Raw genomic sequence first — 27,425 nt, 5'->3', positions numbered from 1 at the left:
AACCCAAAAAGCTATAGAGATTGGTAGTATTGAGGAAAATAACGAAATGAAATAAAGTGCTCTGATTTCTCATTAACCGCAACAGGTATGACGGGCTGGCTAACAAACTCCTAACCACATAACTGTACATTAACTATAGTTGATTAACTCTAAGTATGGTTAATTGCTGTGATGTTCATAATCTTCTGCATGAGACTTATTAATTTATCATGGGCTTGACTAGAGCTTTCTTCAGAAAGACCCAATGGCCCCCACCATGTCTTTGCCACTGCTAGCTGTGATGAGGCTCACATGCCATTCAAACTTTCTGAGTGCAGCAAAGTTGCATTAAAAGTAAACAGGCCAAGGATAATTTGCATCAGCTGTATTTTCCTCAAGCAACAAATCACATGTACTGGGCCAACCATTGTTTACACATATCGAGCACAGGAAGTGCATTTGCATGCAATGCCTGCAAAAATGTTGGTATAAAGATATGAACATAACATATGAGAATTGGGCTGACATCACCAGAATGATAGACATAAAATCAAATGAGATTATTAGATCATTTTGAATAATTTGCTCCATCTAATAATCTAGTAGCAAATGCTATAAAAAGGGCCTAACCATATATAATTGTTAATGCAAACATTATAAAAATGATCGATGGTATGGGAAAGTTGCTTGGGAAAGGAAGGTAACCTGATGAGCTACATATTGAACATCAGCTACACTTCCACTACGAGAAGCAATTTGGAATGCACTTTTTAGACGACCACAAACCACACAAGCCAGAACCTTCCTGCATAGCAGAGACAAGTCAAAAATATTATAAAGGAGTGTAAGTATCAAAAGGAAAGACATAATGGAACAAAATATTTAATACTAAAGTTCACTTAAGTCAAGTTACCAATATTCTAATGGTGTGAAACTAAAGAAGCTAATTCAAGAATACCGTTATTAATTGTTTGCAAAAACTGATACCACAAAACAACAGTATTAATTATTTTTTACATTTGTACTAAAGTAATTATTGAGTGCAGTAAAAAAAAGGACATATTTAAGTATGCACAAGAGTAGAAGCCGACAAAAGAGGGGGTAGGCATATATGCTCATCTACCAAGCAACTTTTAGACATCACCAATATGGAGAACTGCATGTGACATAGTCACATAGATATGGAGTCATCTCTCCCTGTTTGTGTGCGCATGTGCATGTGCACTTGTTAACACGCAACTTTTACAGACTAATAGGTAAAAAAAGCAGGTCTCGGGAATAAATGGGCTAATGACAGGTCATGCCACAAATACTATGAAATTCCTTATATAAACAGATCATAAATTTAAAAATACACATAAAATTTAACCAAAAGTAATAATCTTATGTCCTTAAAACTATTTAAAACTACACAGAACTTGTATATATTAATGAAAAATGACCTTAAGTGTTAAGAGTACTGAAATAAACCATTACCTGTGGCTACTGGTCAACATGTCTATGAGACGGTCAGGGCGTTCTTTGTGTTTGTTAGCATATACATTAACTGCAGCTCCCAAGACCTACAACAATCGAGAAATACACCTATTTATTGGATTTAAAAACAAAGACAGAAAATACAACAAATATCCAACTTCCAGGAAGAGTGAAGTGTTTGGGATGCAAAGAAAACCAAATCTAAAACTAATTCACAACTAGAAAGTTGCAGAATATAAATCTTAGGCTAAAAACATCAAAACAGCTATGAACTGCCTCTTCCAGTATCTCAATGGAGCATCAGTATAATTATAACTTGGCCAATGGTTAAATTAAATGGGAAGTATTTCAGTTAGCATTAAATTTTTCCTCTCCTGTTATTAAAACAATAGTGAAAATGCTGAGATTCTCATCATTTTCTGTGATTTACTGTGGTGATTAATAGTCACATGTTACCTTTGGGTTGGGATGGCTTTCTTGAGTGACATAACAATTACAACACTGAAAGGAAACGAAGTATGTGACCAACAATCACACCTGTTTTCTTTTTCATTTCAAAACCTCAACACACGATCAAACTTGATTGAAAAAAAAATATAAACTACAACTTGTCCAAACTATAAAAACATTCAATTTCAATTTTTGAGACATTCTTTTTCAGATCTCCAATTTGCATACTTTTCTGTTTATGAAAAAATTTGATAAGTTGAAATGCAATCTGTTTTACAATCATTTCAACTCTTAAGCCAACTAAAAGTCTAAAACTAACCCATGAAACAATTAAACCATAAATTTTCTTGTCATTTCACAAACAGTACGTACAATATATAAGAGATATAAATCACATTACCTGGTCCCAATCATCATCATCAATAGTCCCTTTTATGTTTCTGAAGAACTCTGTCAGCTGACTACCTTTTTTTCTCTCAGCAAGTGATGCAGCTACACCAGCATATATATCCACAGCTGAAAGTTGTGAGAAGATAGAATGTAAGTAGCACAATGAATTAAATCCAGAAGCTAATTACTGCATGCGAGAAATTCAGGATTGAACATAAAATCATTAATGTAATGGCTACCTGGAAGATTGAATTCATAAATCACTTGGAAAGCCAAATCAAAATTCTTTTCCACAAGCGACTCAGCAATTTTACACCTTCTCCTACAAAAAGAGGGGAAAAGGCATGAATTCCCTCACCACCAAATCAAAATATTTCACAAAGTACTACATGCCATGGAAGAAGAATATTTTTAAAGCACATGACACCCAGAAATGGTGATAGACCCAAAAAAAGGTACGATACAAAGAGGAACATTTTTCAAAAAATCAGAAAATTACGAAATGTCTTCATTCACAATAGAAGTATAGTAGTGATGGGATCAAATTTGTGCACATTCACATTAAGGATCACTAATATTAAAAGAGGGAATGCATGGCAAGGACTGACAATACACTGCTCAAGATTTTTTTCTTACTCTAATTATTATAATAACATGTTAACAGGAACAAATATTAACAATCAGTAATAGCAATTTCAGAAAACAAAAGTGTTTAAAACATGAACCCTTGTAGAAACAAAAGACGTCATCTCTTTATAACTTGGAATTCTAGTCATGCAAGTTTCCGGTGCAAGAAATACAAATATATGAAAATTACAAGGCAAAAGATATTGCTATTGGACATTGAAGTAATTCGTTTCCTCAATATCATTAAACAGAAAACCTAAAGATGCTCATAATAAACTAAGCATTGATTCAAATGACTCGAACCTGAATGTTTCAGGGTCATTTGGATTTCCAAAAAGTGAATGTTTCCACTGAGGTCCATCCGAATCATTATAGGATCTCACAACTTCGACCTACCATACAATAAAACCCACAAGAAATATGTGAGACTAAAAATGAAGATGTTCACAGGATTAAACTTGGATTTTGGATTTCAGTTTCAAATAGATAAAAACATATTTATAAATCAGCTATCCATTTAGTTCAACAGAGTACTAAATTACTGTGGATTTTTGTCATAACACTAGATAGCTCAGGCAGGGCCAGTACCTCAGTGCACGAGGATAAGATAGAGACTTCACAGTATTTCAATTGCTTGCTAGCATGTTGAGAAGCAGATGGACAGCTATTTGACAACAAGCCCTCTAAGATTTGGTAGTATGCAAGTCTTGGTCAAATGTCCGTTTACGTGAAGCATGCCCTCAAGCATAGGTCAATGCATTTAGTGATGCATTAATTGTTGATTGTACTCCAATCCAATCTGATTTTATATTGTTTCCATTTTGCTTTTGAGATTGCACATGACAATTAGACACCCACTGGTCTGTGCATTTTAAAAATCCAATGCTGGTGTACGAAATATTAATCATTTCCTTACACTCACTCGAAAAATAACATGCATACAGTTTCAAGTTAGGAAGCCTTCTATCTCTCTCTGTTTTTCAAAAGCAAGGGAACCGTCTATCTTAAGAAATTTGGTTCCCCTATGGATTAATCAAAAGAGTCAAGAAGGGCAGCCCGTGACACATTAGTTCACATTTAAACCTTAATATGTTTTCAAAAAATTGATTTTCTCACAATATTTTAAGAGATAATATATTTATGAACTTCATTGATTCAATTACCTGAATTGATACCCGAGCAGAAAACTTGACAAGTCCTTCTTCAGTGAGCTTTTCAGAAGCACTTTTTCCCCTAACACCCTTCATCACAAGCTTAGTAGAATCCCCACCTTTGTATCGTGCCGATAATGCTTCATCAAAGTGCATCTACAACCAAGAGGAAGATAAATGAAAATCATGAAAGAGACATATACAGGCAACTACTACAAATTCAGTAAATTTGAAACACTAACATGTTTAGGTAACTAACATGTGTGGGCGCGCACACACACAAAGGGATTATCACGATTGTATTCGAAAACTCGCAAAAAACCAAACCCCCAATCTCAATCCCCAAACCCCGAACTAGAGACTGCCCCTGACCACAATCCCCAACCTCTGACCCTAGGACCTCAACCCCAGGCCCCGAGCCTCAAACCTTTATCCCAAACTCAAAGCTTGGAGACTCAGACCTCGGACTCAGACCCCAGGCCCTAAGCCCTGGACTTCAAGCCAGAACTGTAACTTAGTAAACCGGTTCTTCGTTCTTCACAACGCCACTGATTATAGAAAAAGAGTAAAACAGCCATGCCGAGCCTTGAACACAAGGCCCCAAGCCCAGACCCTGATCCTCAAGTCTCGGACACCAGCTCCTAGTGCCAAATGCATTTTTGTAGTTTTTAAATTCGAAAAGTTTGTGAGTTTAATATCAAACATGCTTTTGAATATTAAAAATACTGAAAATACAACCTAGATTTGGATTGTATCCTAGTTTTTAAAACTCGTTTTTGGATATCCAACCAAACTGACTCACATTATCTTTAACATTCTCAAACCACTTAAATCTAATTCTCAAGCCACTTTTCTAGGGAAATGCCTAGTTTGATAGGGAATGTATGATGCCATCATAATTTTGTGAGGCTTGATGGGAACAATAAAATTGAAACAAGGACTTATGGTTTACCCTCACCCAATCAAGTGTAAACCTTAAACCTAATCCCAAACTTTAAGGCAAAAATTCCCCAACCATTATCCATCAGAAAGCATAAGAGCCATCTTGCAAATAGTTCAATACAGTATTAAGGTGGTCCAAGAGCAACAAATAAAAGCATACCTTGGCATTCTCCAAATTATTTATAGCTTCCTCTTGCAAAGAAGAGTTCATAAACAATTGGATGCAGCAAAGTCCAGCAGCAACATGGTCCTTCTTAATAACCTGAATAATGAAGTAAATCTATGATTTCATCTAAAAGAAAACAAAAAATACAATATGATGAACTTTCAAGCAATAGAAAGATGCAGCCTTCTAACAGGGATTATTGTAAGATTAAAACTTCCCAATGATGAATTTGAAGTGCAAATTAAATAAATAGATAAAATTAAAGTGAGAACACTGATCAATATGGTTGGTCAGGTAATACAACAATGCCTTGTTCCTTTTTCCGAAAATTAATTCAACAGTCTTGTGTGATGCGTGGACCTGGAAGCTTGCCCTCTATTTTCAGGAAGACCATCGCAGTTTGATAACAAGATTGCCCACCTTGTAGAAAAGGACGTCTTCATCTCTTATAAAGGTGGAGTTACAGAGGTTCTTGACCAAATGAAGGATGAAGATTTTCCCCAATCCGGATTGGAGGGACTCACTTACTTTGGTGCTCAAGACTTTAAATAAGTTTGAAGCTAATGGGGTTGCACATGTGCTATTTATGAAAGAACATGACCAAGAATCTAAAGGAAAGCTGCAAAACACTAGAATTTATAATCCACTGTTTGTTCCTATAGCGCACCATGGAAGGATGCAAGCATTTGGGTTGGGATTGGTTACAAGGGGAAAATTGGGCCAGAAGATTGGAACAAATGCATATGAAGTATGCTTTCCAAAACATTTGGCCATTGACTGAACATGCAATGTTTGAGACATGTATCCTTATTTTTAAAGTTAGAACATCCAACCCAAAACCAATTTGCAATAGGTGGAGAGGCCTAAGAACTTATATATTGTGATGCAAGGCTTGGATCATAGCATCCTACTCAAAACCAATTGGTAATAAATGGTGGAGGGGCCCAGAATTTTATATATTGTGATGTAAGGATTGGAATACAACACCCAACCCAAAATCAATTGGCACCGAGGGGAGAGGCCCAGGATCTTATGTATTGCAGCAACGCTCGGAATACTCAATTTGAGATTTTATAATCTCAAAAATTATCAAGGACAAGAAGTGAAGAAGTTACCAGTAGTAGTAAACCTTAGGGATGGGTTTGCTTCATGGAGGAAAGAATCATACAAAAAAATATTTAATGATGCAGAAGGAAGGTCTGGAAATTAGTTGGAGTACAAGAGTGTTTTCTACTTCCCATGAGTAGTAATTATGGTCTAAGGCTGTGATACACCTGAGTCACACATCGGCTATATGCTGGGGAGATCTAGGGTACTTAAGTAAGGCCTATGAATTCAAATGTCAACTTGAGGGAGCACTGTCTAAGGAAGCCTTGGGTAGTTGCAAAAGTAATTAATGAGTTGTCTGGGACAATATAAACGAGTTACTAAATATTCTAGAAATTCTACAAAGTAACTAAAGGAGTTGTTTAAGGGTCATTAATGTTTGTATTATTTAGGCTAGCACCTATTCTGCTATAACAACTTTTGAGGATTATGTTGTCTTTTACCAATTGTTGTGTCCTTTCTTAGGGTTTTCCTAGGTTTCCCTTAATAAATATAGGCTCTGATAGTGTTTGGAGTATCATCAGTCCTTTACTTACTTTGTAAGAGGGGTTGTAGTATATTCTATTTACATCTATTTACGTCATGCAACAAATACAATTAATATGCTGAAGACACAACATATTTTCTTATACTACCCTATTTCATGTACATGTGAAACCCATCAAGTGAAAACTTTACCTGAAACTTGTATAAATAGTTGAAATGCCTATGAGTTTCACAGTAGATGCAAATACGGGCAAGGGCTGCAGCTGTATACTGGTTCACTGCTACATCTTGTGGGTTTGTAGATGACATTCTTGTTGAAATCACTTCTTCCAAAACAGGCATTGCACTATAACCAATACACAAATCGCACAAATCATCAATGGTCCCATAATCAGTTGCCAAAGGATCTGATCTTTGAGGTGATGAAGATGAGGATGCCACCCCCACTAATGATGGTTGAGAAGGAGGCGGAACAGCATTTAGAGGAAAGTACAACATGCAAGCATCATTGTAGTGACCATGCCTAAACATGAAATTGAGCAAATGCTGTCGTGCATACTGCAAAGGATTGGAAGCTAGTTACATATCAAGAAACTGATTGTATGAACAAAAATATAAAATCTATAAATAGGAGAGGGGAATTGCTAGAATACAGCCATTAATAACACTAGGACACAAAAAAAATGCAGAAAACCACCTCAATAAGTGGTAATAACTCTGCTGCCAAACAAAAACAACTAACACAAAGTTTCTTATGAGAATATACACACTTGTGTATATGTACATGTATATGTGTGTGTCTGTGTCTGTGTTTATGGTAAGATCAATTGATACAAGTGAAAAGTAGTCAATTTTTCACCACAGCAATTATTTTTTGTCAATCATACTGGTGGATTAAATGCTCTGATCATGAACATAATACTTACCAAATTTAAAGTCAACCCATTATAGGCAACCATCCGATCAAGAAGATTCAATATCTGATATAAATTTTATACGAAAAAAAAGAAAATTGATATATGCACTGGATGGTACTGATGACGAATCAAGTTGAAATTTGGTAAATGTGCGAGCTTAGATTATTAAGTCCAATGTTAGGACCGACAAAAGAGAAATCCAACAAAATATAATTAAGAGGAGTAAAACTAACTAGCTCGTGATAAGATTCCTTAGCTCATACTTGAGATGTATGTGAGTGGAAATGAAATGTCAACATGCACAGTTTAAATATATAGATTCTTGCCTTTCATAATCTGTAAACAGATATGCTAGCCATCAATGTAGAAAACTTAAAAGCTTAACTTGAGCATAGAAGAATGTTGCAACTTACTTCTTGTAAATAGTTGACACACTCAACATACCGAACACTGTCTAAGTTGCTGCGGGGTCCATCTTCAAAGTCTGAAATATATGTGGAATTATTATTTGCAGATTCTTGAGAACGCCTGGATCTCTCGGAACGAGGAAATGTGGATGGCATGTACAGCACATTGAGATATGAATCAGCAGAAAGAGAGTCATCCAAGATTGTCGGTGCACTTTTAGCCAAATGTTCATACCTGCGGTATAAGTTGCATTTTCAGTATATATATGTAAGGCCCAGCATCTGAAAGCATTGTTTTTCTCATACCCTCATTCATTACAGGAGAAAAAGTCTTCTGAGCATATATTTATTTATTAAGAATAAATTTTAAAATTCCTTAGAGTAGCATGTCAGATGGTATCTTGTTCAGAAACTCAACTAACATAACTATGACCTGATACACGAGCATCACTATAGTGCCTCTCATTCCAGCCTAGGGATACACTAATAGATTGAATATTACATATATATAATGTATGTGTCAAGTGCACCAAATAATGTCTTCTCCCACTCCAGGAAAAAGCCTATTAGCATCATGCATGAACAATATAGAACATGAGGTTTTACCGCATCCTAGCCCTTACTGGAATGGAAAAATTCAAGTCCTCTCAAGATTGATTTATGATCCAAAATGGGTACAAAGAGATACCTCTTCTGAGGTTTAACAAACAGCCAATGTTTCTAAACATTGGCAAGCAGGCTCAAAAGTGAGTAAAGATTCTTGGAGCCTATTACTGTTAGTTTTGATTAAGGCTTTTGTGAATAGAGTTGAGTTTCTTGTAACTTCTCACTTCTATCATGATTACAGAAACAGAAAACTACCATGCTTGTTGTCAAATCCCCATCCAGGAACCAAATTCTAGAACCTTCAGTGGTATCTTCCTTTAATGATTTAAAAGTCCATGTACACAATGTTAGCATACAGAAGCAGCTCTGTCTGTGCCTCTACGTCATTTTTCAGATAAAATAACCCAGTAATTAGTGATAACAACTTTTCCTGTACTGATTAAACATTTTTTAAAAAAATATTAGTGATGCAGCACATACTAGGAAAATATTTCCTTTAGAAAAAAGAACAAGCTTTTAAACTCCTATAGAAACCATCTAAAACCTTCCCTGCTTGGGATCTTGGAACAAAGTTGTCTCACCCTCAAAATCACACAGCAACCCAAGAAGAATTTGACACAAGATAAATATAAAAATAGTGACTTCAAAGCTGTATGGCATCTTACATGGAACGAACAGCTGAAACATCAACTGGCGGGCCTCCTTCGATTGTATTGATGATCTCGAGAATGACAGGTGCGGAATCACCCTGGTAAAGTTGAAGAGCTTGCCTACAATATCAGAAGGGGGAAAAAAACATTACTAAGCACCTGTATTGTACCTCGCAAAGAAACAGGGGCAATGAGAGATAACATAAAGAGGGAGAGAGCAAGAGAGAGAGCCAGAGCCAGAGCCAGATAGAGAGAGAGGTTTTAGAAAAAGGAAAAAAAAAAAATTTTTATTGACCGATAAAGCCATAACATTTTTACACCAAATATAAACTTAACATACTTGAACTTCACACGAGCTTGCGCATAGTGCTCCATCCGAATCAAAGCATGTCCCCATGCATTCCAAACAGGGAAAACATCAATCTGATAGAAACCCCAAATAAACATAAGCTCAACATAGTTTAACCAAATACAGCAATATTAACTACAACTTCAAGCTACAAAATTACCTTGCACTTTTTGCACGTATATACAGCCATGCTGTACCGTTCCTCCACAATCAGCCTATCACGGAGACAGGCGGATGACTCTTTATCGGCAATATCATCTAGAGAAGCAGCAATTCCTGATCCCAGAAGGCTCTGAAGCAGCTCGGCACGTCCTAGCCAAATGTCTGCTTGCAATAGAACTTCAGATAGCTCATCTGTGGACTGACTACCCACACTAGAGCTACCAGCATCAGAGGATGTATCATCAGCCTCCCTACCTCTTTCAGAATTACTCGAAAAATCACTACCACCCACAAGCTTTCTCAGCAGGGATTTAGCATAAAGTAGCCCCTGCAAAAGCATGTCATGAAAACTAATATTCCAATCCGCATCACAAACAAAATTGCACCTAAAGGTGATTGGATAACAATGCCGTAACCCTGTCTTTACAAGGCAAAAATGCATGTTATTCCCTTTGTTGGTTATGGAATTTTAACCATGAAGTAATTTATGATGGACTTGTATTATATGCTTTCTAAATGCTTGGTGAAGGTATACCTGTACAAATGTCTCTGTGGCACGATATGCTCGACCAATTGTTTCCATAGATGCATTCTCAGGCAATTGTTGGGAGCTCAACACATTCTTCATCTGACTAACACACAAATCCAATGCACTTTTTGCAGAGACAGAGTCATCAGAACATAGAGAAAGCAGTGCCTGCAAACAGAAAACATAAACTTTCAACAGACAGCAGCAGCATGCCTAAACAAAATCACTGCATATGAATTCTACATATGGAATAGGCAAATAGAAGCATGAAGCGTATTTAGCTTTACTGTCTTTATTATGTATCTACAGGCGGTTTAGTAAATTAAAAACCAAAAGATGCGTATTTCACTAGCATACCTTGAAAAGGGTAATGTCTGGGGCACTTTCATATCGGTGAGATGCACGAACAGCTTCATCCTTCAATGCATCACCCGTTAGCATCCATTCTTCAGAAATTGAAATAGAAGGAAGCCGTTCTTGCCCATCAACAGAATATGTTGAAGCACGATCCTCCTGGATTCCAGCCATGGCCTCCCAAGCTACTTTTTCTGATGGTGTCAATCCAGAACTCTTTCTCTTACGGTAAACATCTTTGGGAGCGGCCCGGTCTCCAGTATTTCGTGGAGCCCAAGAGAAAGCTCTGCGGGCCTCTTTTTGCAAGTTACTTAGACTGCTAGTGAAAGAAGACCTCACAGGTGCACCTGTTTTTGTTTTCTGCTTTAATCTTGTCCCTGAAACAGATACTCGATGTTCTCTTGGGGGAGAGCTAATACTGATAGCAATTGCTCTAGCAGCATAGGAAATAATGAGATTATTGTCTCTCAACAAAGGAAATTCTTTGAGGATCTGCCAAATAACAAATGTGAATAAGTAATAGCATGAAAGAAGCACAAACACACTGAAAACCACAATGGATGGGGAACCATAATCCAAATTTTATGTCTTTCATGTCCTAAGTTATAACAAATGACCATATGGTATTTATATCTGTGGGAATACAAAATATGTAAAACAGTCGTGTGTGATTTAAGGCATTTAAGAATATCTAACCAAAGCAGCAGACTGTAGTTGTTTCCTCATCAGAAGAACCTCAAGTATCAAATGAGGGTGCTCATGCAAGGAAGAACATCTTTGCTGCCATGGCAATGGCAAGGCAGCCAGAACACGAAGACCTAAGGCCCATGAGTTTAGCCGAGACACCTCAACATCCGGAAGATTCCCTTCTCTTTGCTTTAGGAAGAAATGAACCTTTACAAAAGTAAATAAAAGAAAATCACACGAAGGGATAAATGTTTATCAGATCAAATTAATATTATAGATTTCTAGGAACAAAACTGCCAAAAAGACAATTGATTACCAAAAGCTGTTTTGATCGCAAATCAGGTAAAAGCTGCATTGCACCCATGGCAACTGGTAGAGCATCATCTGAGTCACTTAGTGAAGATAGAAACCGTGAAGCTTCTGCTGGACCTCCACCATTGAGAGGATCCGCAGTCAAAAGCTTCACAAGTTGCCGGCCCTGTAGTTCTCTACGCAAATCTATGGATAAGCCTGCGCTTTCAGCCACTTCTAAAGCAGCAGAAACAGCTCCTTTTCCAGCTAATCTAAGTGCCAACCCCTCAGGATCTTCCTTACACTCTGCTTCAACCTGACATTGACGGAGGGAAAAGAGAAGAATTAATTCAAGGGTAATAAAAAATAAGAACCCTAAGTACTGTGATAATGCAGGCTACATAAACAAGCAAAAATAAGCCGTGGCATTTCTATCAGTTTTTACTTTTCATTTTAGTCTACAGAGGCCAGAATTATAACCTCTTGCCAGCTGCTATAATTCTCATCTGCACTTAGAACGTGGCTGTACCTCTGCAAAGCTTGTCTGACATGCATGACCTATGCATCCAGAAAGATTACATCATCATCAGACAACGAAAGTTCAACCAGTAAAAGTAATGCAACAGAGTGGACCTTCATCAAGCTTCAGGTAAAATATCAAGTCGGAATTTAACATTAATAGAATATAATGAAGCATTTCCAAATAAAAAGCAGTACCTCCTTCCTAATGGGATCACTTTGAGGTAGGTGACAGCTGCACATGGTGAGAACATCCAAAGCAGCATCCAGTTCCCATCTATGCATATACCTGGAACAAAATTTGTGATGCTTGAGAAAGACTATGGAAATATTAATAAAAGACCACATATATAAGTCTGAAATATCCAATAGGAAATTTTTTTTACTAGAACAAAGCACTGCTCCACAAATGCAAGAAATCTGATCAGAGATAATAGCTGCCATAAAGAGTTATCAGAGTATAATTCATATAAGCTAGCAATCACCAGGGTAACTTATACACCCAGGACATTACATACTTGAGAGCAAGTCTAGCAGCCACTTGTTTATCCTTCAACCGCAGGCAATACTGCCAACTATTGCTCCAAATGCTATTGCCTCCATAACCCTGAGAGTGTCCAGAGACTGACGGGGTTTCTTCCCCACGTTCAATGAGTAGCTGAAGTAATTGATCTGAAGCTCCATTACGTAAAAACCGATCAGATAGTGCAAGAGCATCCATGTGTTTCCCTTCATCTATCAATCTGTTACATGAAGGCAATCAATGAGTGGAATAGTATGTCAACTTCAATTGTCAGTATATTGACATTACTGTCCTGAAACCAATCAAATCGCCCCCAAAAAGAACCCCCTCCCTCCAAGGAAAAAAGGCAGTTCCAGATTAATTTGCTCCCTAAAACCAGATAATTTATGCATAATTTCAAGGAAACTAAAGATGCTATTCCAACATATGTACATATATTTCTCATAATTTCTTTATCTTTGAGAAGTCTTTTTTTCAGTCCTTTGCTTTTCCAGCACCAGAATCAGTCATCTTATCATGCTATCTTTGTACTGGAAGATCTCTGATATCTATTTTAGTAGGTCATACTATTTGAAAATTGATTTAGCAATGCCAGTCCCACCTTAGAATTCAAAGTGAACATGCCAGGATGTAGTAAACATTATTTTATATAGAACACAAGAAGAAGATAACAATATAAGTCAACTGAAGAAGTAAACAAGTAATTGTGCATATGAAGAAATGCTGAAACAAGAAAGAACTATAATACCGTTGTACAGCTTTCTCATAAGGTTCTTCATTTTCCCAATCAAAAGAAAGGAAAACTGAAGTGTCAAGCTCAGAAACATCAGATTTTGAAGAATCATGCCAAGGGTCAGGAGTTGCACCACCTTGGCCACTGAGGTCTGGTAAAGCTGTTGAAGCATTACTGCTACCAACAATGTCATCAACTTCTGACTCAGTATCACTGTCATGCTCACGTAGTCTCTTAATAGCAGCCCTTGCTTCAGCTCTAGCCTCCCCATCATCAGGAGTTTGCTTAACTGTTACAGCAAACTCTGAAACTCGATGAAGGTTAGTTTGCATTTGTATCCATCGGTTTAAAGTTGGGAACCTGTATGTCAAAATAACAAGTAAAACAAGGCAATAATAATGTAATGAGATACAGAGAAATAATTTCCAGGTATGGAAGTAACCTCTCAGATTGATCAAGAGCAAACTCATAAAACAACCGATCAACATCAGGTGCCTGCAGCAATCCACCATCCAAGGAGCTAGATATAGAAGAATCACTGCTGTTGTACAAAATGCTACTCCCAAAAACGCATGCTAAGACCGCCCTCACTGGGGATAGTTTAACCAAGTGTTTTACTATATCTAACTGTAAAGGGTATAGAGGGATTCCAGGCAATGATGAGGAACGGCAGTAACAATTAGGCTTAGCTTCTTTGAAAGAGGGGGACAATACTTTATTTTCTGAGCCACTTTTAGGGAAGGTGGGAATGACCGGAATGCAGGCCCATCCATGACCAGATCGGGGGGGATAAACTGGAGGTACACATGCTGAAATTACTTCATGAACAAAATCTGCACACATAATCTCAGCTACCTTACCAGCTGCATCAGTGCTGCCTCGATCAAAGACAAGACGAGTTAAAAGCTGCAAAATGCAATAGCCACATTAATATATCCACTATTCAGAAGATATAAAAATATGCCAACTCATAAAATCAATAACTTGTTAGCTTTCAAGTTAAGTCAAATAATGGAGCACCAAGAGACCTTCAACAAGGATTTCAATGGTAACAAATTAAACAAAATAAACAGTCTGGCCAATGTCTGCATCTAAGAGAGATATTAATAACCCTTCATATATCACCATTACCATCACATTAATCATCCAATAAAACTATGCATTTTCTGGCAATGAAATCTGTTATGAAGTCTTATCAGCTCTTCATGAAATATTGAAATGAAAAGTATTATACTTAAGTAAGTTCTGATAAAAAAATTCTGTTCAAGTAGGCATATTTTGAACTTTTAGAAATATGAGTGATAAAAAAATCTGTCATTTGTATTGCATTTTCTCCTCTTCTTCATTAGCAAACATGTATTGCATGCATATGCAACAATTATAGTAAATATTGCATAAATTCCATCAGCCAAAAACAATGACAAATATTCATCAGTTCCTCATTTATTTCCATCATGTGCATGTGCAGGCCTAAAAATCACTATACCATAATACTTTATATAATAATTGTAATCGTACAGTTTCAAGTTATCTTTTTAAATTTATTCTAAGATTTTGCATGGTTCCATTTAAGACATTAAATGCTTCCAAGAGTATCCCATTCTTTGAAACAAAACCAAAATGATATTGGAAACAGAACATCAATAACATCCTACAGATACTTCAATAAAAGAAAGAAAATAATCTTACATCTTTGGGCCACTCATACACGAGTGAGAAAAAGTTGAAATCATGAGTTGTATCAGTTCCATCAACTATGTCACCAATTGCAGCAATATGGAGAATAAATTGTGAAAGATATGTCATGGGTTTGGTACTTAATGGACCAAACAATCTCTTGCCACTGTCCTTTACATCATAGCCAACAGGCTGCACACTAGTTTCTCGGATTATGGAACTTGAAGGCATCTGTTTGGCAACTCTTAGCCCAAGTCCAAGAACCCCATCCTTGTCAAAATCGGAAAGAACCTTTTGGTCAGCAGACGGGCCTTCTCCTTTAGAAAAATTTAGCTCTGTTTCTTCATCAGCTACAGCTCTTGCAAGGTTATGGAGCTTACCTATAATTTCACAGATTAAAGATGTGTTGAAGCCATATGAAGTAGAGCAACCATAGAACATATTTCCCCATCCCTCCACACCCACAAAAAAAAGGTTGGGGGAAAACAGAAAAACATACCACTGAGGAACTGCCGCTTGCCCTTGTGAGCATCTTCAATCATATGATGTAGCATAGCAAGAGCACGTTCCCGTTGTCCCAATCGGTGGGATTCTTTTGGTGAAGAAATCATAATCTCCCCAGACAAAGTGGCCTGAAGGGCTGCAGGATTATCCTGGATCAGTAGATCAAGAAGCAAGGATCAATAACTAAGTAAACTCCTACATAATGCTTTAAAACATGCACTTTGAATAGTGAAGGTATTAGGGCCAGATCATAAACCAAGTATACAATTGAAGAACAATAAAATATAAACTGATTAGTTTGTTTATATCTTGAAACTCAGTGAGTATACATCAAGAAGCAGTTTCTTTATCCACCATTGAATTGGAAGTTGCAGGATCACCCATAATGGCTGTTTCAGTTCTTGATTCAGTTGAAGCTTGAAGCTTCTTCAATTGCTTCAAGCGCGTTTTGTTCTTTTTTCATCTCTCGGAAAGAGGAAGAGGCCCCAGTCAGCGAATCCATGTATTTAAAAGAACTCTTTAGCACACAAGGGCGAATCAACTACTTTGAAGTACTTCAAAAGCCATTTTCTTCCCCCTTCTACTTGTTAACTTGATTAATACATTTTTGGCTCATCCCTAACAACTTAAGTTTTTGAGGTCTAGTGGTTGTCTAATATGGTATTAGAACCTTGGTTGCATAAGGACCCAGGTTCAAAATCTCTAATTCCAATTCCCCACTTCTTTGTTGGTTTGTAATGTGCAGGGTGAGGCTATTTCTCTCTGTCTGCATTTCTCTGCCCCTCCACATGCAGGATGAGGCTGTGGTCTTAGTTTGATATACATTGTTAGTTCATTCCTTAACAGATTAAACTTTTGGGGTCTAGTGGTTGTCTAAAATTTCATGTTTTTATTGTTTAGTTTTATAAAAAAGAAAGCCTGGATTTATTTCTTAGGACAGCGAGCACATCGATCTAAATCTCATAGATATGCCCCCTCCCCCAAATTTTTCCAATTAGATATGGGGTCTCCTTTTTTGAAGCCTCTATCACAAGTATTTTGCACATGTGTCACCAACCAATATGTTGTGTTTGGCTCATCAAAAGTCTGGAAAGTAGCAGTTTGGTTTATTCCTAGTAGGGTATAGATTTTAGGAATGCTGAGAAGACTTGTGCAAGGTCTTCCTAGTTAAGGTAGAAGTTCTGAGTATTTCTAATTGTACAAGGAATTAGAATTAGCTAATTAGGCCAATTACCTAGTTCTACTAGGATTAGGAATCCCAGCTGAAACATAAGTGTTAGCTGCAACCTATGAGTTATAAATAGGTTGCAGCAGCCCTAGGTTTTAGTTAATGTCTTCGACACAAGCACCAGCAAAGAGAGAGCCGAGTGATTGAGAGTTTTTCAGGGTATTCTGCAGAAGGGGATTTAGATTCTAGGGTTCCAAAAAGTCCTTGTAATCTCTGAATTTATTCTATAGTGCAGTGAATCTCTCAGGAGATAGGCACAAGTTTATTGCCGAACTAGTATAAATCTCTTGTGTTTGTGTATGCTGCGTGTGATTGGTTTTCTGTTTTCAATTGTTGCAAGTCATCTCTAGTTCTAGGTCTAATTTACATCAAAGAACAAAGATCGGCTTAAAAATCAATACAATAACCATGCAAGAATTTGTACTTTAGTAGATACACCAGTCTTCCAAATAATCTTATAGGATACAAAAACAAGGTTGTCTGGATTCTTTACCAGAGAAAGAAAACAATACATGAAAATACCCTGGACAAAAGCATTTTTTAAATGCTTAGCAACTGCAATGCCAACAAGACAAAGTTGAGAAAACATGTGCACCCTCCACAGTCTTCACAATAAATTAGTGCCATCTTTTAATGGCCAATAAGAACTGTTAATCCAACAAAGGAATGTCAGCATCTCACCTGATCCAAGAACTCATGTAAACGCTTAAGGATTCGTTTTAAAACAAAAATAACTCCCACTTCAAGGATCTGATCCCAGTAACTGGAGCCTGTCTTTGGAGAAACTCCTGGATATATCTCAGACAGCATAACGTGAGCCTGCATACATAACAAATCAATGCTTACTGTCAAACTAAACTACTGGAGACCATATGCGTGGCTTAAAAAAATAATTACAGCTAAACCTATAAAAAACAAAAAGAAAATGCAGGAAAAGAAGAGAATTTCCAAATATGAGGAACACAAAAAAGGCTCTAGGTGTTGGGATACATCCAGAACCAGTTTTTCTCCAGAAGTGAATTATAGCAATCAAGGCAAGGTTTGCTTTCTTCTGAACTCATAATATTTCTTGCACATGAAATCCAGTTTTACAAACTAATACTTTTTTTTGAAAAGAAGGTTTACAAACTAATACTCGAACATGAAAAAGACCATTGGGTGGCCTTTGTTTATAACAACCACACTAACGCTATTAGTAAATACAATGTTGGTTTGGCATTAAAAGTATACAAAAGCAAAAAAAAAAAAAAAAAAAAAAAAAAAAACAGGAAAAATAGGAAAAGATAAACTGAAGATTAAACTTTCAGAATATTCTTGCATTAATTTATCCTAAAAGATATTTAGAATTCAAGGTAATTTAGACCATATCAATATCATCAAGAAGACAGTAAATAAAGAACCTCTTTATTTCTGGAAACTAGACAATTTGGAAATTACAAAATAACCTAAGACAGTCATATTTAAGAAGATACAATATCAATTTATATGGTTCTGCACAATTAGGATCTTCAAGTTCAAGTATATTTGAGCATTGCCTGATCCAAAAGCTGCTGGGACATCTTTGCAGACCGCGCAGAAGTAGCTGCAACGTCCATACAAAGAAGAATCTGACAGGAAATACATAAAATATCAGCCTAAACCTTGGAAATTAATTAAATATTTTCCCTCACCTGAAGACAGTGGGGAATAGAGACTTAAAATTCTAAGCACTTACTGTAGCCAAAGGACCTAACTGGGAGCGTAAAGAAGAAAAATCCAGATCATATACTGTAGAAGTTCCATCATCTGCAGCACGAGAGACTACATCTTCTACCTAGAAAAGCCAGAAAAGTGAGGCCATCTTGTCAGAGACTACTGCTGAAGGCTCCCCAAGACTAAACAAAAGCACACAAATACAAAGTCAACATAGAAAGGAAAGTAAACCAAAACCAAAGATAATGATGATTCAGGAATATAATTGTAGCATGCATTGGGTAAAAATTGTCAAGTTGAAAGCATAAAATAAGCAGTTACAAGGTATTTGATCTGAATCATACAGATTGTCTTCTGACAGCACTATCTACCCACTCAGCTAATTCAAGGGTAGCTTTATCTTCAGCAGACAATGAAAATCGATGAACTGCTTCTTCCCCAATGTCATACTTTGCTCTTTGCATGCAACTGCATAATAAAGGAACAGAAATATATTCACCTTTACAAAATAAGGTGTCAACAATCTCACATTACAAACTATTAACTGAGTATTTACTATCACCATTGATTTCTATCATTTGGAATAATGCGATGATCTTTCATCATAGTTTATAATTGACATAAGCCACCATCATTTTATAGGTATTTTCATAAACTACCATTTGAAAACCAGTGATTTATTACCCAAAATCCAAAAAGCAATTTATGCACAAGAATCAATTGATCACCGTATAAATTCACAAAAAAAAAAAAGGAAGGGAAGAAAAGCTCGTAGAACTCACAGGTTAAGTAGCTTGGATGGTGCAGCACGTAATACAGTTAATGCCTCCTTCCATCTCCACTGACGTTCAGATAATGGAAGAAGACGCTGTAAAATTGACAACCGCCATTCCCACTCTTCAATGAAATGCTTAGCAATTGACACTCTCCACTCCAATGCTTGCCTTCCACCACTACTTATGGCATCACTCAAAGCATGATCTAGTTCAGTTATAGTTGAAGGAAGACAGTGATGTAATATATCACGTAGTTTTCCTGTGAAAGATATAACCATTTCGTTTCCCCCTTCACATGTAGTTAGATCGGTTTGTTCTGAACCACAAGTGTAGTGTGATTCAGAATTGTTCCCTGGTGAGGCACAATGAGCCAAATTGAGAGAAAGATCATCCATATGTAAAAGCGAAATTATGACATTCACCATCATGATCTGCATCATTGACAGAACCATTAGAAAATAATGAAAATGAATAACAGGAAAAGATATGCAACAAAATAAGAAAATTGATGACAATACAAACAAATTAAGAGCATTTAAATTCAAAGAAAACACGAAGGTTCAAGTGAATTTGAACAGAATACCAAATAAAATCCATTTAGCAATTGCTAATTCTCTAGCGTCAGAACATGATGAATAAAGTATTGTTTTCCATGCATTTTTCCGTGATTTTTATTTTGTGGAAAACAACTTCCAAAGAAAACATACAACAGATTTTCCAAGGAAATATGTGACATGTGCTTGCAAATTGAACTTGTCATGCATAAACATAAGAAAATAACAGTTTTAACAACCACAGAAAGGTACAATTCAATATAGAGATAATTAGACTTGGGTCCTTTAGACAAACAGTTTTTAAATGAAAATCGGAGGTGTTTTAAAATTTATAAGAAAATCATTTTAATTCATAATAAAGTCCTTTAATTTATAAGAAATTTTTTTTAATTCATAATAAAGTCCTTTTAATTTATAAGAAAATCCTTTTAATTCATAATAAAGTCCTCTCCCGATTTGAAGGGTATTTCCCCCGATTTGAACGGTATTTTCCCTCTTAGGGTGTAGAGTGGGCTTTGTAGAGGTTGCATGTTAGATTTAAACTCCGGAATTTTGGGCGGAGGTGTAGAGTGAGCTTTGTAAAGGCTACATGTTAGGTTTAAACTCCGGAATTTTGAGGGAGCCCAAAATTCCTGAGTTTAAACCTAACATAAAGCCATCAAAGAAGAAAAATAAAAGGACTTGATTAAAAACTCTAAATCACTACTGGTCTTAGTCTAAGAAAGACTCATAAAATGGACTGGAGTCTAAGTCTCCCTTCAATTTATTAGACTAAAAGAAAACCACAATCAGACTACCTTGCGAGGGATAGTATTTACAGCCTCCAAATGGTTTTGCAGATCTTTCAAATGGCAAAGTGCAACTTGATGACTTTCTCTTTCACCAGTCACACTCCTTTCCATCACTCCAAGCGCAAGAACAGCCGAATCTAGGGCATACCGCATGTGCATAAGTTCAATATCCTGCATCCTACCATATAATAAATCAAACAGAGAAAGGCGAAAACATCAACATATTAAGAGAAAATCATATCAAATCCCAACAAAGAAAACAAAAATGAATAACAAAGATATAAGATACACAGACTGAAGTACATAAATTATTTGAAGATCTAATTTAACAGCTGGAGCATTCTATTTTTGAGGTCAGGCCATGACTCTCTCTTGGATGAATAGGTCTTCTTCCATTTTATTTTTGCTTTTCTAGACTTGTATTGTTTCTTTACAGTTCTCAATTTTTGTATACATCTGGTTTGCACGGGGTTCCCCCAACCCACCCCTCCCCCAGTTAGTTGACAACCCCAACTCATAGAATCAGGAAACACTTCATATATGTAACCATGGTTGATGGAGGAAAATTTCATTCTTGCATGACATACAGGGGAAAGCAAGCACACACAATCAGCAACAAACATCAAGCAGTCATAATCTGTTAACATCAATGGACTTTAAATGACATCCCATTCACAAGATGATTTGTTTTGTCCTTTTATTTGTATGTCCAATACTACATAACAACAAAATAAATCACGCATAAAGAAGTAACATCAGTACCCAATTAGCTAGGATATGAATACACACCTCTTCCAGGCTTCTAAGGTAGAAGCAATGGGCTGCATGCTGATCAATTCAATAGCATCCTGATATTTTATGCCTGGAACAACATCAAACAATACCTACAGAAAATGCATCCTGTCACACTCCAATATTCAAGGATAACAAAAGTGTTCAAAAAGGGTACTACTACAATGCTAAATATATCCTTATACTTGCAAAGATATAAAATTAGAAAAAAAGGGGGGGCAATGATTTTTTAATGGAGCTTTCTAAAATACCAACCAATTGGACAAGTCATGGAAGATTTGTGTACCACCATAAGATTTTGTGATCGCTACTTTTTCCTTTTTTAGCAATAACTTTTTCTCTGTCTATTGTACAATAATGTTGTTTCATAAATTTTGTTTCTTATTTAGAAAAAAAAACAAAAAAAAAAAACCTTTTAGAATACCAACCTAATTGTCTGTTCTTCAGATACAGACAATATTTAGTGTTTATAATGTCAGCACAACCATCAACATACTATGGGATAATTTCTAAATTTTATTTAATCTTTGATAAGCTATGAGTCAACATATATTTTCCTTTTTCATATGAAAGGAAATGAATCAATATTTATCTGATAGGGGAAAAGAAAACACCCAATTGAGCAAACCCCTAAACATAAATCATAAATGAAGGTGAAAACTACATCTCAGGCAGGGGCAACATGAATATGTTCAGAGAACAAAAGACAATAGCTTTCTTTTTTTTGGTCTAAAGACAATAGCTTATATCCCAACAAAATCTGCAAGGAACTTACGACTATAGTCAGATGCAGTATGTATCAACGCTAACAGAACTGTAAGTCCATTCAAATTCACATAATAGCACATAAAAATTAATTTAAAAAAGATGCTAGCATAGACATTTTCATAAATCACCACATGGTGTGGATTGTTTTGATTGTAAAGAAATAATAGGTTTTTTTCATGATAAGGTAGAGGAAGTGGATTTCATTTGCAATATAATTAGATTTTAGCTTCACTTTGGGCGTCGTTGCTAAAGCATTTTAAATTTACTCCTTTTAGTGTAATTCATCTTGATTTGGGAGGGTTTTGTACTGAATGTAATCTGATTTTTGTATGACATAATTGTAGGTCAGATTTTTATGGACCATTTGTCCATCATCCTTCTTGTAGTTTTTCTATCTTTCTTTTTAATAAAAGTTATGTTTCCTTTTTTTAAGAACAAAGTTACATTTCCCATATAATAAACAAATAAATCACCACATGGTTACCCAACCAAAGTAAAAATGCAGTTCAGGTAGAGGGATTGCAATGCCTAGCTTATTCTAAGTCAAAAATATACAAGCAATCTTACCCGAAGAGGACTTTGAACTGAAAGCCTTTCCAATACGAAGTTTTCAACAAAAGGGTCTAACTGGGCATCTTCACTACTAAATGGAATTTGTTCTTTTGCAGACAACATCAATGATAATTTTGAATTCCATGATTTCCCAGAATTGACGCAGGCAACAAAAGAAGCAAGATCAAGCTGATAACATAGAGAATCACAAAGATATTCCACGCAAGATATCTGCCAATGAATAACACATACAGTTACATATTTCCTTTGACTATTAATATTGATATCACACCAGAAAGGATCACAGAAAAAAGACTTTAAGGGCAAGTACCTCATCTGATTGATTACTATAAAGAGAAGATTCTTCCAGCTGTAATACTTGTGACTTACTTCTCCAAAGCAGTTGCATTAATTTCCTTCGTGCCGTAGTTTTGCCAGATAATAAATCCCAACCCATGGTGGCTACCAGGGGCTGAAGGCGGGGAAACAATAAAAGAATCTGCACATAGATGGGAAGGCTTGTAATTAAAGTATTAACTACAACCCAAATTCGAATAATGAAAAGCGGGTCCCAGAGAAAAATAACAATAATATCATTTTCATACTCACATATTCAACTTAAACATAAAACTCAACACATACATTGCTAGCTTCTTGAAGCTGCTCCCTCTTCACCGCAGCCAAAGCAGTATTGATGACACATTCAAGAACATGTAAACCAGAAACACGAGCATAATGGTACATGTCTCTCATGCAAAATGCGACTGCAGAATTTAAGGGAGAAGTTTTATCATATACATCTGTATCAGGTTGCAATTCTACAAGATATCTTTGAAGACGTTCAAGAGGTGGTGGAAGCTGGTTGTTATCAAGAGATCTGGACATGTCAATCTCTTTTGATAGTAACTCATCTTGAAGAACCTGCAGAAAGCCACCTATACAGTCAATATACCCCTCCAAGAATATATATGCACTGCTTAAAAGTAATCAATATTGAATAGCCAAAGGATGATCAAAATATAAGGCAACTGAAAGGTAATGTGCAAACTACTTATCTCCATATAATGGTAAGAGAATTATTCTAAAGAAAAAAATACCGGTGACAATTATATAAATTAAAAATAAAATAACCTGCCATTCATTGTAGGGCTTTTTCAGTAAGGACAAAAGACAATGTCCAAAGACCAGACAGCCCAGCACACTAAAATTTTTTACTTGCAGTACACTTTTAAGTGGCAGCATTTTTTTTGTTTTTTTGCTTCACTAACAGTATTGTTACTGTCAGTTAGTAACAGAGTTATAGCTATTACTCAGTCACATCCCGCATTCATGTTAATATGATAGTTATACAAATGTGTTTTTATTACTTGTTGAATGTGAACAATTTATACACTAATACTAGAAATTAATGCACACAGGTCCAATAAAAAACATTCACAAGCACTCCAATTTTGTGATGTGTTTGTCACTCAACTACAGTAGTGTCACAGAGTGACAGTAACAATGTTGTCAGTGACAAAGAAAAGGATGGGCTTGCTCACTTAAACGTGGACAGCACAGGAAGAAATATGCACCTCTGGATTTTTAAACAAAAAAAAAAGAAGCAATTGAGCATTGGTTTAGTAATTTTCTATTTATTATAGACCATTAGCTTCTTACATCAGAATAGCCACCATACTCAGATCGAAAGCCTACGGACTTTTTTTGTATAATAAACAATTTTTTTACTGAAATTACAAAAAAGTTGCAGATGACAAGGAGTCCACTAACCGCGAAGCTAAGCAGTTAGCAAGAAGACATTTAAATTGCAAGTAAAGAAAAAATTAAATTAAATTTTTTTGAAGAAATCGAATCCCACAAGGATGGCCAAAATTGAACTCCATCCCACAAAGCCAATGAACCTTGTGAAACTGGCTGAACTGATCTTCCTACTTCAGGCTGAACCAGTTTATGCATACATATACATAAATTGATGTAAGTTTTCCAACTCAAGATGTTTTGAAGCAACACTTGAATATGAGAAAAGCTTTCCAACTTCTACCACGCACAGAGAAAAATAATAATAATAATAATAATAATAATAATAAGCCAAATATCCTTTCTAACTGGGAATTCTAGCTTTCCAAACATCCTGGCCCAGCTAGCTTTAACAAGGTATGATATCAATCATGTAAGGACCTAACCAGGATCCTTCAGCGAAATCATCTAATAAGAAATTAAATTGCGAGACTATTGGTATAATGAAAACAATTTGCTGACAATGAGTTATGCCATTCAAACCTGTTATAAGTAAAATGACAAACATTACTTGTATCACTTCGACAAGATGTCCACAGTTTGATGCAAGAGCTGCACTATAAATTAACAGTAGTTTTTCTCGCATATCACGCCAAGAATCTCCATATCCCTCCTTTCCAATTGACACCATCTCAAGGAGATCTTGCAAAACCATGCTGTAAGGAACATCAACAGTAAATGCAAATAAATGTTTAGAAGGAAATAAGCCGTTTGGGATTGACAGGGTGCTTGTACTCTTCTTTTCAAAACAAACCAAACAACAACCAGTAGCTAAAACCCTGAAATACATGTCAATTTTATGCATCCCTAATATCTGCAAAAAATTCCAGAACTATTTAACACAACCACAAACCATTAATCTATAAAATGCTACAAAAGTGACATTGAAATAAGTACAAACAATAATCTATAAAATACTACAAAAGTGGTACAAACAATAATTCGTTCCAATTTTATAAACATACCGATACTCAGTCTCCTCCACTCCATAATCAAGGTGAAGAAAACGAATACGCGAGACCACTCCATCCACATCACAATCCTTGATACACTCTTTCATAGCATCCAAGTGAGCTAACTGAACACTCTTTTGTATCAAACCAAGAACCTCCAAATCCTCCTCCTTGGACATTTCCCTCGCAATTTCATCCCTCCTCACCGTTATCGCTAAACCCGAAGAATCATATCCCTCCCATCCCCGCACTTGCCTCTGTATATTCCAACACAATGAGTCAAAAACATCAGCGTAATCCCAAACCACGCTCCTCAAACAAATCAATTCGCCTTCCTCAATTGAAGCAATGGATGCAGCCTGGTTTTCACTCCCATCATCATTACCAGTAGTACCTACTGCCACTGAGTCTGGCTTCAACCTCTTCACCCCCAATTCTAACACCCTATCCAAAACTCTCACACAGCTATCCATTTCACCACTGGCATCTCTCAAATCCTTGCTTGTATCCTCACTCTTATCCAATAGCTCTGCTCGCTCTTCGAAACTCTCGCTCTCGCTCTCAACCAAACCGTCTTTCTCCTTCTCTTTTTCTATGCTCTCTAAATCGAAACTCTTTCGCATACTCTCGGAGACGCGGTCGATCAAATTCTGAACTAACAACAAGAACTCGGCGCGCAATCGCAGGGTTTCGGGATCGAAGCTCCATGCGGACGATGCGTTATCGAATTGTAAGAGTTCGACGGTGGATAAGTAAGTAAGGAGAGCCGGGGATGGGCACGATTGCGACCAGAGAACGTTCTCGAACCGACCGGACTGAGCGACAATGGTTTGGAGCACAGCGAGAGCGAGCTCTGGGTTTCGGGCGCGGAGAGCGATGATAATCGCTCGGAGGGGCTCGAATTGGGCTAGATACAGGTGGTTTGCAGCTAGGCGCGAGAGGATTTCGGTTTCTTTGTCCATTGCCCTGAGATTTTGGATTTCAGTGAGTGGGGATTCGGTGTAGCTGAGGCTTGCTCAAGTGTTTGGTTCCCGGGAAAGTGGTCAGAAACTGGTGATTTGGTTGCGTATGGAAAACGCTATACCTGAATAGGCCTGTTTTGTTTCTTGGGAAAATAGATCGGAGGAATGACAGAAAATGTACATCGAGGTTATGTTTGACTGGGCTGGAACTGACGAGCTATGAAGAAAGGGAAATCAGGAATTAGAACGAGAAACCGCCAAGACAACAATTGGGCGCCGTCGTCTTTCTACGGTTATGCTACCGTTGGGTGAAACTTGACAAGTAAATTTTAGTAGGAGAAAACATTTAAATAAATTAGTCAAAAATTAATGTGTCCACACTCCACAATAAATATTGGTTTAATAAAATAAGGGTTTAAAAAAAAAAATCTGGTTCGCCAATAAGGCTGACAACCCAGCCCACTTGCTACAATAAATCTCAACCCAGACTATTTTAATAAAATGAATGCGATAAAAATCTCACTGAGCTTTTGGCAATTGCCACTGTATAAAAATGATACTTGTTGATATCTCTCGTGTCTTTTCTTACATAAACATGTAAAAACTAATGAAACTAACATAAACACACAAAATTCAAGCTTATGAAATTATATCCACCCGTGTTATAACATAAAAATGCAAAAAACAAAGAAGAGTTATAACTGGAGTTTTATTTATAAAAAATGAGTCTATTTCTCATTGCAACCTTTTAAGTAGGTTTGTTTATCATTAAAGGCTATAAAATATACTTTATAGTAATTTACTAATAAAATAATTCAGTTAATGTATATATTTTTTAAGAGATTTATTTAAATGATTCAGTTGATATGTTAAAAATG

General features: G+C 36.4%; 1 protein-coding gene across 3 annotated transcripts; it reads right to left on the bottom strand.

Moving 5' to 3' along the window:
- Positions 1 to 47: 47 nt before the first annotated feature.
- On the bottom strand, positions 48 to 26,821 carry LOC147279022 (zinc finger FYVE domain protein). 3 transcript variants are annotated; one of them, XM_086249828.1, is made up of 36 exons: positions 25,598 to 26,821; positions 25,144 to 25,288; positions 23,478 to 23,756; positions 23,167 to 23,334; positions 22,851 to 23,066; positions 21,513 to 21,607; positions 20,730 to 20,901; positions 19,385 to 19,809; positions 18,947 to 19,070; positions 18,625 to 18,723; positions 18,446 to 18,517; positions 17,592 to 17,729; positions 15,678 to 15,831; positions 15,191 to 15,558; positions 13,944 to 14,407; positions 13,517 to 13,861; positions 12,764 to 12,988; positions 12,444 to 12,534; positions 12,207 to 12,284; positions 11,752 to 12,042; positions 11,445 to 11,642; positions 10,752 to 11,240; positions 10,401 to 10,562; positions 9,864 to 10,193; positions 9,695 to 9,777; positions 9,370 to 9,474; positions 8,105 to 8,333; positions 6,967 to 7,332; positions 5,176 to 5,277; positions 4,086 to 4,229; positions 3,226 to 3,314; positions 2,535 to 2,617; positions 2,306 to 2,421; positions 1,456 to 1,541; positions 685 to 784; positions 48 to 451 (listed from the first exon to the last, which is right to left on the bottom strand). In XM_086249828.1, the coding sequence occupies exons 1-36, from the start codon at positions 26,545 to 26,547 to the stop codon at positions 386 to 388; spliced, it is 7,647 nt and encodes a 2,548-aa protein (XP_086105954.1). In that variant the 5' UTR covers positions 26,548 to 26,821; the 3' UTR covers positions 48 to 385. The 3 variants fall into 3 exon arrangements, with proteins under 3 accessions (XP_086105954.1, XP_086105955.1, XP_086105956.1); XM_086249829.1 differs by lacking the exon at positions 25,598 to 26,821 and having other exon boundaries at positions 25,116 to 25,244; XM_086249830.1 differs by lacking the exons at positions 25,144 to 25,288; positions 25,598 to 26,821 and having other exon boundaries at positions 23,445 to 23,547.
- Positions 26,822 to 27,425: the final 604 nt, after the last annotated feature.

The sequence above is a fragment of the Dryas octopetala genome, chromosome 7 (assembly GCF_963921425.1).
Source record: "Dryas octopetala chromosome 7, drDryOcto1.1, whole genome shotgun sequence".
NCBI classification, from domain to species: Eukaryota; Viridiplantae; Streptophyta; class Magnoliopsida; order Rosales; family Rosaceae; genus Dryas; species Dryas octopetala.
The sequence above is the reverse complement of the archived record's forward strand: the minus strand, read 5'-3'. Positions and strand labels throughout refer to the sequence as shown.